Here is a 14,316-nt window from a genome sequence, read left to right as displayed (position 1 = left end):
TAAAACATTACTTGCCTCAGGTTCAGACTTCACTGTAGGAGAACCAGGAAGCAGAACTGTTTCACATTTCACGTCTGAAACCAGATGATGGACTGAGTCTTTTTCCTCATCCATGTGTTGCAACATCATATTTCCGTCCTGAAAAGAATTAAAGACAAAGAAATTTGTCAAAAATGTTCAAACATTTAAATTTAACACTAAACAGTAACACAAAGAGAGAAATCAAAGATCAGTATGGCAGGGGCGATTTCTCAGGGCACGCTATACTTGCTGCGCAAGCCCAATATTTTCGTAGAATGTGTATTTCTCAAAATAGAATTACGTACATTATATAGGCGTAATACCATCCGCAGGTTGCACACCGCAAGTATCGCAACACTTGCTCGTTTCTCGGAGCTACAGGAAAGACGTAGAAACAGCGAGAATATGATGCGCGTGCAAGTGCCTTCCTCCTTGGTCCCTCCTAGGCGCACATGCTTCTGTTATGTGTTGTTTGAAGCTCTGGTCCAAGAGCTACACCAACGACTATTTAACGTTACACAGAGCAGTATTGACAGCGGGAATGTGCTGTGATTTGCGAGTGCAATGTAATTGTATGGGCGGAATGCCTATGTTAGCTGCTGCATAAACATTAATTTGAAGTATTGCAATGAGTTCGGAATTGTGTGTTATTGAAACCATATTATTAAATCCATTTTCCCGAAGGACTATTCAAGAGAAGACAGACATTATAGAGAATATGTGCGCTCGTTCAGTGCAGCTCAATACAACAATGTGCATTGGTTGGCAGGGTCGAAAAAACTAAATAAACTGTTTTGTTGGCCATGTTTGTTATATTATATCGAACTTCTACTTGTGATAAGCGAATATGATCCATGACTCATAATGATTTCATAATTATAATAGTACATTATGCAACGAGCCTATAATGGTAGTAATTAAGACGCAAGTATGATTGTTTATGAAACGAGCGCAAGCGAGTTCCATAATTTTCATACGAGCGTCTTAATTACCATTATAGGCAAGTTTCATACGATTTTTTATGCTCGACCATATTTCTGACTTGAAAGTATTCAAAATTAGGTCTTTTTATGGTTATGTGCGAACTGACCTGAATTGTGAGATGTGCGCAGACGCAAAGGATTTATTTTTTCCGAGGCCGAATGTCATTGACCTTGACACAGAATAAGAATGAACATTAGTCTGATATAACCTCGAAATTGATTTAGAATTGAAAAACGAGATGACAAATTGAATTTATTTGAATATTATTTACAATTAACGCTAATTATTATAGTGACAGAACATAACCTTCTGCGACAGTATTGGATTTCCAGCCTCCGTAACTTTTCGCTACTTCTCTTTCGATTGCATATCCGAGAATAATCGATATAACGGTACAAAGCTGACTTGTGATTGGCTGAAGACCTGTACTTTAATGAGTAGGTGTACTTTAATGACATGCATTAAAGGACTGCTACCGGGTGTATAATTACTACATTTCGGCATGGTCGAGCAGAAAATAAATTATTTATCTGGGTCTCATTATTTTTATTAATTATGAATTATTATATCCTCCCAACTTCCCTATGAATAAAAGAGCAAGCCTAACTTTCGTGACTAGCATTCGCCCCTGCAGTATGGAAAGAAAAAAAAACTATGCTAATTCGATCAGTTACTGAATATAGATTCACTATCTGAAACTGCATAAACAACGTAATTTTTTGTGAAATTTTTCTTTCTTGCTTTTCTTAACTTTTCCTTCGATCCGACTTTCACACCACATCATAACGATGTTTCCAATTCATTACTTACCTCAGGTTCAGACTTCACTGTGGGAGAAAAACTGGGAAGCAGAACTGTTTCACATTTCACATCTGAAACCAGATGATAGATGGAGTTCTTTTCCCCATCCATGCATTCCAACTTCAAATTTCCGTCCTGAAGAGGAGTAAAGACAAAGATTTATCAAAAATTTTCAAACAATTAAATTTAACACTAAACAGTAACACAAAGAGAGAAATAAAAGATCAGTACAGTAAAATCCCTTGTAGCCTGCACCCAAAAAACCCCCAATACCAAAACAACAGCACTTTTGGCTAGGCCAAAAAAAAAGTTATTCATGAGAAAGAGAAGAGTCTGACGAAGATGTAAGTGGTTTTCGTACATCGCACATGCCGCATATTCTGTTTACTCTTTACATTGTTCACCCGAGAAAACATAGTCAAAAAAACCATGGAATGTTGTTGTTGTTTTCTAATGCCAGGCATTTGACAATAAAGTCATTTGACCTCTTGCACTCCAATATTTTTCAAAGATATTTTCATGGTCAGCCACTGAAGCACAGATTTTGAGGTGTTCCAAATCCATTTCTTGAAAAATGGCAAGTTGTAGCCGATTTAAGTGAACACCCTATTTTAACGTTTTGGTGGCTACGTCATTCACACACAACCCCCAGAATGTCTGGAGGACCACACCTGCTGTTGATCGATGGGTCCACTGGACCTAGCTGGGAGATCTTGTTGATCACCAGCTTTCCCTCCTTAAGCCACTGGAGGACGATTTTAGTGCCATAGCAGGTCAGCACTAGGAACAGAAAAGTAGAAAGAGGAGGAAGGAAAGTGAAATGAACCCCTAGGCCTCGAATGCTCTAATGCCGTCGGGGTCGAAGAAAGTAAGAGTTCAGTCAGAGGACTGGAAGGAAAGGGTAAAGAGGGAATTGGTATTGGATAGAGAAAAATTATACCAAATTCAGTCGTTAACTCATAAAGCTGACCAGTGCTAATTGATGAATAGCCCCTCCCTTTAGTTCAGCTCGTAAAATTATGCTTACTAACAGCTGCACCACGGGAAGGTAGGGATGGGACATTGGGTATTTGTCCAGGTTGGTTCCTTAAAGCCTTCAATGGGAAGGATTAATGGCTCTCCCCCCTGTATCCGACAGATACCCTTTTGCAGCCAAAAAAAAAAAAAAGTAATAGAGAGTAGCATCGGTACCTATCACTTGGACCTTGCAAAAAATGAACAGAGACAATATCTTTCAATTCAACACTTGAACTTGTCCGTTTCGAAGGGGTGTTGGACGAGTCTAAATACGAAACTGTAAAAATCTCTGTTCCTACAGCGCTTAAAATTTCATTTGAGTGACGGATAGTATCATGGCTATGGCTATTACCGCCAATCCGTGAAACACAAGCGAAATGTTCTTACAAATCATCGAGCACTATTTCATCGTCTTCATAGTTCGACGTTGGCTACACTGCTCTTAACGTCACATGACTCACATCACCGCCATTTAAAATTGTCATAAGGTTACGAAAACTTTTAGTATTTTTTACGCTATTATGTATTACAATAACTATGAACTGATGAATATACATCACCATATTCAGTATTAAAAATAAACATTGTACGTATTTCAAAACTTTATTTTTAAACATCTATATGAAAATTACTACATTTCAACATGGAAAAAAATGTTTGTATAGTACAGTGTGTCTTTACATAACCTATAAACGTATTTTCCAATTATCCGGCAAAATCAGTTATTTGGCACTGGCTTTGTCCCACAGTTGCCGGGTACAAGGAATTCTACTGTATAGGGAGAAAAATGGACCATGCTAATGCGATCAGTTACTGAATATAGATTCACTATCTGAAACTGCATAAGCAACAGAAATTTTTGTGAAATCTTTCTTTCTTACTCTTATTAACTTTCCATTTTATACGACTAGCACATCACAGTGGAGAAGGGAGGGAGATTCATTAGACATCTCACAAATGTGAGCCTTCCTGGTCATGGAATCGGCATGACACAGGGTTGTTGTAGATACATCACAGGAAAATCACGAAACAATGGACAAACACGAAGTTCAAAGGACTGAAAATATATTTCTTTCATTACCCACATCAGAAATTGAATCTGGGACCACTTTTTTGGCAAATGCATGTGGTATTCACATAGCCACAACAGTAAATATCAGGGACTATATATTTTATATTATTTTCTCTGTGAACTCTCTCAATTTTATTTATTAAAATATGTTTATATGAAATTTATGTTTATCATATATGTATTTAAGGTACACTGAGGTGAAATTTTGTCAATTTTGTTGAAAAAAAATATTCATTTTTCAATTTTAGCAATGATAGTATATGGCTCAGAGAACATTTCCATAAATTTTTATGCAGATAGGATCCTTCAATCAGCTGTTTCGGCACACTCTGGGTGGCCCTCTACACTATGCTCTCTTTTTTTTTTTCATATTGCTTTATTAAAAATACTACTACTCCTTTATACTATGTGCATGATTTTTTGTACGTCTTCTTAAAGGTATGCTTAATAAAACTTGATGTCATGACTTCCCTTAAATTTTAAGATTTTTGGGGGAAATATTTGTTTCTGCTAGACATCAAAATGTTTGACTCTTTTTATATTTGACTACGTAAAATAACTGCAGAGGTAAATAGGAAGTTATGTTTCAGGTAATTCCAAAGCCTATGTGGAGCAAATTTCAGGCAAACATTTTTTAATTCGCAGGAGTACTGATTTTTCAAAACACAATTTGATTTTACAAAAATTTGTACAATTTTTAACTCAATGAGACGAAATTTTGTATAAACGTCATTTATATAGCCTACAGCATGATATCCGTATAAATTTTCAAAGATCTAGCTCAAACGGTTAAGAAAATTCAAGTTCCACGTCAATGTATATTGAAATTGAATTTAAAAAAAAAAATACAAAAATAATAAGAGTGACCATAGTCTACATCATCACTGACAAACATTTCTCTACCTTTGTGTCACCGACTGGTAGAGCCAATGGGTCTACTTCAGGCTTCATTTCGGTATCATCCATCATAACTGGAAAAAGAGAAGAGTTTAGCTACATTAAATAGGAATTAGCAGTATTAACGAAAACAGAATATGCTTACATACAGAATAGTAATTCCCAACCTTTTTTTCATTTATGTACCATTTGGCAACCCTCTTCCATAAACTGTACTCTTAATATTTGCAATAATAATAATAATAATAATAATAATAATAATAATAATAATAATAATAATAATAATAATAATAATAATAATAATAATAATAATAATAATATTGTACCATTCTTGTAATTCTTTACAACTGCGTTTCATGGCTAATACATGTTACTAATCACAACATTAGTTACCTACGACTGTAATCTTTTCAAAATAAATAGAAGAAGCCTAAGTCCGTGAAGTGGTGGTTTGTTTTATTCTGAGACGCCCTTTATTTGAAAATCTTACAACCTCAGACATTTCTTTTAGAACTATAAGTCTATTGACATGTTATTTAACAAATCCGCTAATTCTTTACTATAGCGTCATCACGTTAAGGTACAATTAATGTATTTACATTGTCGGGTTGTTGTAGTCCAGTCATACGTATCGTATACGAAAAAAAAAATGATTGCGACGCCAATTTCACACCCAAAATAAAGGTCGAAAGTTGCTATTAAAGTGGCGGATAGACGTGGGCAGACAATACCTCTCCAGCGAGGTGGAAGGGGTAAGTGGCAAGGAAGCACATGCATCTCATTTCCGTGCATTCCCTTACTGATTCATAGGGAAAAGGCGGTTTTCGTAAGGTCTAATCAGTGACAGGTTAGGTTAGTTTAGGCTTTTGGTATGCCTTCGAAGAAAGGGCACATACTAACCCAACTTAATCAGTCACTGATTCGACCAAAGCGAGTTTTATAAGGTCGACTCAGTTCGGGTTAGGTTAGGTTAGGTTAGGTTAGGTTAGGTTAGGTTAGGCTTTTGGTATGCCTTGAAAGAAAGAGCACATTCTTAGATAATTGTGAATATACGCGAGACATAGAAAAAGCTCAACCTAACCCAACTTGTCACTGGTTCGATCTTAAAAAAAACTCGCTTTTTTCTGTGCTCAGTAGACCGCAGAACTTAATGCAATTACATGTTTTTACTGATATGGCATATGGAAAAAGTAAAAGTGGATCTTTGCCAATCATGGTTTTTACATTCGACTGAAGCCAACTTTATTTTGCATAAATGTATATTTCGAGGATTTTCCCTTTTAAATGCATATATATTTCTGTTTTGCACATTTAAATGCATATATTAACATTTTTCCTTGTTTTACCCGATTTATTATGTAATTTAAAATGTTCTCTGTCATAAAAATAAGAATAATTCCCAAGAAATATAAGAAATATGTGAGAAATAAAAGAAATAATTAGTTAATTACTGTTGAGGACAAGAAATTGCTGCGACAACAATGGATACTTCTCCCTGGTGTAATTTGGGTCGTTTTCTACTTTAACTTGAGACTACCACTCTGTACATACTAGCCGTGTAAGTGTATGTTTTAGGAGCAGGGCAAAAATACGTGTCGCCTTGATGTCATTCAAACTTTACTATGATTTCGTAGAACTAAAAATGAATGTATTTAGACTCCTACGACAATAAAGTTACGTACGTGGCTAATAAGTTAAGGCTGGTCCACAATAAACCAGGAACGGAAACAACGAGAGCGGGAACAGAAATAATATTTAAATACATTAATTATTTTAACAATATTTACGTTCTCGTTCTCGTTGTCGTTGTCGTTTCCGTTCCAGGTTTATTGTGGACCAGCCTTTACGTATTGTTGAAGTCATGAAATTGCTGCAAAGACAATGCTGCTAATACGCTCTGATATCATAGGAACAAAACAATGTAATTATACATCTGCGACAATGAAATCACTTGAAGTATAAGTTGTCATTTCAACACACTTTACTGCACAACCAAGAGAAGAACCGGTGCATGATCGATCTGCTTACAAATTTAACCGCCGAAATGCCGAAAGGAACTTAGTTATATAACTAAGATGACTAAAAGTGAAGTGGAAACTAGTCAATTTACCACTTAGTTTTCATTTTAACACTAGAAAGTTGTTATTATAACTAAATCTTTAAGTATTACATTAAATTACTTTCATTTATATCATATTAAACCAAATAAACCCTTAAAGTGTATTTTCACGGCGTATATTTCAATTTCTAGCGCACAGTTTTCACTGGATAGTTGCACGCATATTTTCAGGTTTTTAATGCATAAAGTTCCGTGGTCTAGTGATCAGTAAGGAAATGCATGGAGATGAGATGTGCTCCCCCCCCCCCAATGCTGCCTACCCCTTTCACCTCCACGGAGTGATCCCTCCTGCCTGCATCTCTTCACCGGCCCCCACTTTCACACCAACTTTCCACGTTTGGGTGTGAAATTTGCGTCGGCACTCTTTCTATATATATCCCGCACCGTGGCGTCGTGGTCTAAGGCATCCTGCGCGCTGGTTCGAGTCCTCATGGAGGAAGAAATTTTCTCATGAAATTTCGGCCAGTGTATGGGACCGGTGCCCACCCAGTATCGTGATGCACTTGGGGAGCTACGATAGGTAGCGAAATCCGGTTACGAAAGCCAGTTATAACGGCTGGAAGGATCATCGTGCTAACCACACGATACCTCCATTCTCGTTGGATGATCGTCTGTCTACCTCTGCTTCAGCATGTCAGCGTGAGGCCAGCAGCCGGCTGGTCGGTCTAGGCCCTTCACGGGCTGTAGCGCCACGGATTATTATTATTATTATTATTATTATTATTATTATTATTATTATTATTATTATTATACTGTATATGTATGTGTGTGTATATATATATATATATATATATATATATATATATATATATATACTAGCCGTACCCGTGCGCTCCGCTGCACCCATTAGAAATAAATAAAAAGTAATTACATAATTAAAATAGGACATTTGATCCAGGGAACATTCGTGTTTGATAGAAGGATAAATCGTTCAATATGTTACTTAAATTGTATCCAAATAATTAAAATGCGATCATTTTGGTCCAAAGACACTCATTTGGTGCAATGACAATGCCTTTAACCTGTTTCTTATTTTTTATTACATGCAACCATAGTTTAATGAACATTGACATCATTTAGATTTAATGTCTATATTTTATTTCACTTGTTATAGGTTTCCACTGAATTATGGTAATAACTTAATTTTAACCCTTTTTTTCTACGTATTCAGTAAATGGCGCTTGGCCCACTATGGTTGTGAACCCTTCAAATAACTTATATTATATTATAATATGTTATGTTATGTTATGTTATGTTATGTTATGTTATGTTATGTTATGTTATGTTATGTTATGTTATGTTATGTTATGTTATGTTATGTTATGTTATGTTATGTTATATCAGAAGTTACTGTAATAACATTATAGTATTATGTCCATCTAGAGAAACTACACTTTCCAATGGTGTGTAATAATTAATTATACAAATCGGTTAATTTAGCTTCCGATATTAGCCTACTTCATACAAACACAGAAACATTCTCTGTAGGCTATCTTTCACAGCTTTCGATTGTTGCTGTCCAAGGCCCCTTATAGACGAAGTTATTTGTTTTTTAATTCATTACACGGCCTTAGATGGCAGTTATTTTAATTTTAAAACTCATTTATCTCATTAAATATCAGTCCTAACAAAATTTTGTAAAGAATAAAACTTATCGGAAATCATTTTTAAAGAAACTTTTGTTATGTAACATTTTTCACAAAAATCAATAATAAGCGAGATATTTCGATTTATTTAATTCAGGCCCTCTTATAACCACCCTTTTAAATAATGTATTTTGAATGCCATATAGCCTAAAATCTAAGTTACAACGAACTTAATTTATATTCCAATTTTCATCGAAATCCGTTCAGCCATTATCGCGTGAAAAGGTAACAAACATGCAGACAGACAGACAGACAGACATACAAACAAAAATTTAAAAAAAGCGATTTTCGGTTTCAGGGTGGTTAATTATATATGTCAAGACCAATTATTTTTGGAAAATCGAAAATTACCAGAAAAATTTCGGCTACAGATTTATTATTAGTATAGATATACATACACACATATTTCAGAACACGGTTACCTTCCTTTCCCTCTTCCCCTGGTACTGAAAAGTGTCTTTTAGTAAGCATGATTATGTGTATTCGACAAACACAGGCAAATCTGCTTCTTTTAGCATTTTAAAATAATTGTTGTCAGTGAGGTAACCATATTTTTTTCTTCTTTACGATATCTATGACTCGTCTATGACCCAAGAATTTAAATACATTTGTACCTTAACAAGGTAACGCTATAGCAAATGAAATACCACAAATCCATTCAATCTACAATAACACCTCACATCACTAGCTACAGTCGAGTAGTATTGAATTAATCTAGATAATAATCTCAAAATGTTATAATATTGTGTAATACTTACGTTAGAAAATTAACTATTATGTTAATACGTTATCCAGTTATTTTACGTGCTGGCTTCAGATATAAGTGTTTACAAAATAAAAACATTCATGATGCAGAATCAATAGCTTTAAAATCCACAAACGGATTTTTTTTCTCAGAATTTACAGACGGGCTAGCATACACTGCACACTGTGTTGCTAAGATGAGAAATTTCTGTTAGCTGTGAGTGGAAAACAAAGCAATACAGATTCGTAATATACACATAAATTCACAATTTTGTAATATCCATTATCAACACGACGTCAAGACAACAAAATATAACGAAAAATAATAAATAAATGAAGCTTCTGTAATATATTTCTATACTATCCACAACCTTTCCTTTTGTACCGTAAGCAACGCACAGGCCCAGAAGATACCTATCGTAGTTCATAGCAAGACAGCGGATTTTCGGTCTGTACACAGCAACACGTCACGTCCCTCGGCTTACGCAGGGAGCGTAGCAATGAGTTCAGTGACCTCCGTCCTGCCTGTAACTGACGTAGACTACACCCAACGAGTTAGATCTTTCTTCTAGAATAACTCGTTTGCAACTAAAGTACAATATCGGAACCGAAAAGCTGTCTGTTCATAACGTAACATGCACATAAGTCACATAACAACACTAAGTTTACGGTGTGACATTATCCGGTGTCGAAACTTTTATAGTAGGCTATAGGATGAATCAAAAGTTTGGAACCATATAAATATCTTCCATATGCTTGATTTTCGATTACTGTAGGTGTTACCAATATTTTTATGACCAAATGCTCTACCAGTGACACATTCGATTCTAGCCCTCAGCTATCTCAAAAGCCACCATTTCGGATGCAACTTTGAAATTTTAAATGGAAAGGGGGCCCATGTAGGTACTCAAAATCATGTGGAAGTTTCTGAAAAAATCAATGGTGCAATCCGTTTTGAGATACCTCTAATCGTTTTCAAGTTATTTAAAGATGATTGTCATAATGACACAAATTTTACGGCCTCTACAGATATTTTGTAACATGGTACAGCACTAAGGAGGCTTTGGGAAAGGTATTTTAATGCAATTCTGGCAATTAACTTTTCCTGCTTTACTATTCAGTTAACCCTTTTTTAGTAGGTTATTTTACGACGCTTTATCAACATCTAAGGTTATTTAGCGTCTGAAGGAGATGGTGATAATACTGGTGAAATGAGTCCGCGGTCCAGCATCGAAAGTTACCCATATTGGGTTGAAGGAAAACCCCGGAAAAAAACCTCGAGGTAACTTGCCCCGACCGGGAATCGAGCCCGGGCCACCTGGTTTCGCGGCCAGACGCGCTACCCGTTATTCCACAAGTATGGACTCTATTAACCTGTGACAGTTTCAATGCATTGTTGTAATTATTTTAAGCTTTCCTGTAACAAATTTCTTGATTTTCGTGATGGCATTATCGAAAGAGGGAAGGATTGATATTCTTCATTCTGGTGGGTTAAGCCAAAGAAATGTTGCAGCAGACTGGACGAATAGTTCTCTGAACATTGGATTGGTTGGCGTGGACCAGTATAACGGCCGCTCAGTTCTCCAAATTTAACACCCCTTGATTTTTTCTTTTGGGGTTACATAAAGAGCTTGGTATATGAAGAGAAAATTGAGAATGAGGATCATTTAAAGAACCGTATCATTAAAGCCTGTACTAAAGTCACCCAGCAAATGCTACAAAATGTTCTCTCCACATTCTCAATTTTCCCATGCATCTGAACGCAAAATTATGCTCTTCTTTGTAGTGAGTTGCGAATCCTCTTGGGCAGTCTGGATCATTTCTTATTTGCTGAAAGACGCGTTCAATCCGCAACCGCAATTCTTGAAGTGTGTTGACCTCAGAACTGATATCCCCCAACCCATTGAAAGCCCTCTTGATTGATAGTGATAAATCGAGCTGCAGAAATTATCGCGATGTATGACTGTGATTGATTGGAATTCAAAATTGCATTACACTTCACTGGCCGAAAATGGAATGACGTCATATAAACGAAACAGTCATAACAATTGTTACAAATCACACCACTCTTATAAATTCTTTAAGACTGTACATTAGGATGCATAACTAAACTGTAAAGAATCAAGTTCCTAAAATCGTATGATTTGTAACAATTTTTGTGATAAGTGCGTAAGATGTAATTTTTAGTTACAAATTGAAAAACAAAATCTGTACAAAGCAATTATAGTCACGTCACTGTTATTTCCGGCGTGACTCCTCCTCTTTGCTTACACCTTAGGAAGTAAAGGCTCTATAAAGTTTAGGTAGGTAGTATCGTTCGCCATTTTTGTTCTTTCGTTGCCGAGCCATCAGACGAGGAATCTATTTGCCGTACTGTTAAACATTATCATGTCGTAGCTCCTATGATAATAAATCAAACGCACTGTAATTGAGCAAATAATTGAGCGGCAAATAACGTCCTCGTGTGCTTTCTGAGAACGCCAACAAAAGAGCCAAAATGGCGGGCAGTTATATTAAATATTTATCGAGCCTTAGGAAGTGCATTACGTAATCAGCAGCGAATCACAAGACGCACACGTTTAAATGTAGCAGACCTGCGGCGTGATTGGCTGCCGGAAATAAGAGCGACGGTAGAGCCCGGACGAGAAGTTATGGCACCAGCGCGAGGGACGCATTTTAGTTCGTTTGCTTGGACTCGCCCTCACATTCAACTGGAGGGGTGCTGGGTTAGTTGGTTACTAGCATTCCGAGTGTTCAGATCGTTCAGCTACTACCGCTATTGCTAATACTGAAAACATTGTCCTTCTGAGAGCCCTCATTACGGCATTGTCTAAGATGTGAAATTATAGAGTAGTTGATAGTCAAGGACATAAAATAGCATACAATGTATGGAAATTCATGTCAGAAGAGGCTGTAAATGGAATACCAATTCCATTGAAAAGCGTGTGTGCAAGAGCACTGGCTGCCACTGGTATTTCAAAGCGAACCTTGGAACGAAGGGAAAAATATTGAGGCAGGAACAGCAGATTCTTTCTTCAGTCCGGAAAAATCACAACCGAAGAAGAAGATTGTTACAGCTGTAGACGGTTTTGAAGAGGAAGTCATAAGAAGGTTCATCTATAATTTCTACGCTACCCATAAGCAGAGACCGACTCTGTAATCACTTCTTCCAAGAATGGATATCAGTGTATGATTATGTGAAGAAAGTAGAGAATAATTACATTGAAAGTGAGCACGTGATGGACAGTATTTTGGAAAACATTTCCATAAACTTAGGGACATCTGATTCCAGCACAGATCAGTCGTCTGATTCGGACGGAGAATAAAAATACAGAGTGCTTAAAAAATACGGGGCATAATTTCAGGTATGTATTTCCCACATGTAGACAATCAAAATAGTTCCTTACAACATGTGTCCGGAAATGCTTCATTTCCGAGTTATGGCCTTCACAACACTGAAATTCACCGGAACGTTTTTCTTTCCGCAGGTCGTTGTCATTATAGAAGATGTTCAAAATGTCCACCTCCTGCTTGAATACAGACCTCACATCGATGTCTCATTGACCTGCGAACACGATCCCAAACTCCAGGAGTATTGCGTATGTCCTCAGAACATGCCAAAATTCGATTCCGAAGGGATTCCAAATCAGGCACCGGAGACGAATAAACCAATGATTTTAAATGGCCCCACAAGTAGAAATCGAGAGGGTTCAGATCAGGTGAGCGTGGAGGCCAAGCAATTGGGCCACCTCTACCTATCCATCGATCGATCAGGAAACCTTCGATCCAAGTACCGGCGAGCCGTACAACTGAAGTGTGCAGGAGCGCCATCATGCAAGAAGTGAATGTGTTGACGATTGATCAGTGGAGTGTCTTCTAAAACATGAGGTATGGTGTTTTCCAGGAAGTTTGTGTACGCCTGCCCCGTAAGTCTGTTTGATTTGAATACATGTCGCACAGTCTAACGCCTACACAACACTGAATGTAACCTTCGCCTCGGAATGAACTGTCAGAGTGCCCTCTCAATGTCTCCTTTGACGGCAACGCCCTGCGGAAAGAAAAACGTTCCGGTGAATTTCAATGTTGTGAGGGCCATAACTCGGAAATAAAGCATTTCCGGACACATGTTGTAATGAACTATTTTGATTGTCTACATGTGGGAAATGCATACCTGAAATTATGCCCCGTATTTTTTAAACACTCTGTATAAAGATGGAATAGCGGGCGTAATTCCATTAGGTACCTTCGGACTCTTGAGTAGGAAAGTGGTGATACTAAGTTAAGACGAATGTTTTTAGAAAGAGATGAAACGGATATGCCTGCCGCTCTGAGCTTGAGAATCATAACCCAAACAACCCCCACTCCTCTACCCTGCTGGGCGGCAATTTAAAACTTCGCGCAGGTTGGTGCCATAACATCTCGTCTCAGCTCTACTACCATTTTTAGCTTCAGAACACCAGCAAATTAAAGAAATGACACTTTTGAATAGTTCATTCTCTATTTGTAATATTCTTTCACCCTTAAAACTAAAGAAAGAAGGTATTTTATTAACAAATTAGTAACTCTGAAAATATTGAGATTAGAACACATGTTTATACGACATTTTTGCTCAGAATGTCTTCGGAAATAAGCTCCGTAAGTGACGGTAAATCCTCGTGAATCACCCTGTCATATCACAGCCAATTTAATCTCAAAACGAGAGTGTTATTTACGTATTTCACTACCTATTCGACGATAAAATGAACGGAAGACACGACTTTCTTAAATGGTCATCGATCAATCACTCGTATTGTATACTACAGAGTCCTCAATATACAGACAGGGTTGCCAGACGTCCTGAATTTCCCAGGATTGTTCTGGATTCTTAATGGTGTTGTTCTGGATTGAGTTTTATTATCCCGGAATATATTAAAATTTGGTAAAATATAATTTTTTGCCCACTTCTTTAAAATTATTTTTAAAAAACATTATTCATTTTTTCAAGATCCTGTCCAACCTTGTTCAACTTTTCGATT

At 36.8% G+C, this 14,316-nt stretch overlaps 1 protein-coding gene across 1 annotated transcript in view; it reads right to left on the bottom strand.

Annotated features, from left to right (window-relative positions):
• Nucleotides 1–14: 14 nt before the first annotated feature.
• LOC138691415 (zinc finger protein 83-like) overlaps nt 15–14,316 on the bottom strand; it is a 42,299-nt gene continuing 27,997 nt past the window's right edge. Inside the window, exons 7-9 of the mRNA XM_069813358.1 lie at nt 4,799–4,866; nt 1,816–1,941; nt 15–138 (exon numbers count right to left, since the gene is read on the bottom strand). Coding sequence (XP_069669459.1) covers nt 4,861–4,866 — 6 coding nt within the window. The 3' untranslated portion in view covers nt 15–138; nt 1,816–1,941; nt 4,799–4,860. The remainder of the gene's footprint in view (nt 139–1,815; nt 1,942–4,798; nt 4,867–14,316) is intronic.

This window comes from Periplaneta americana, chromosome 2, assembly GCF_040183065.1.
Source record: "Periplaneta americana isolate PAMFEO1 chromosome 2, P.americana_PAMFEO1_priV1, whole genome shotgun sequence".
NCBI lineage: Eukaryota > Metazoa > Arthropoda > Insecta > Blattodea > Blattidae > Periplaneta > Periplaneta americana.
Note: the sequence above shows the minus strand (reverse complement) of the source record. Positions and strands in the feature narration are given on the sequence as shown.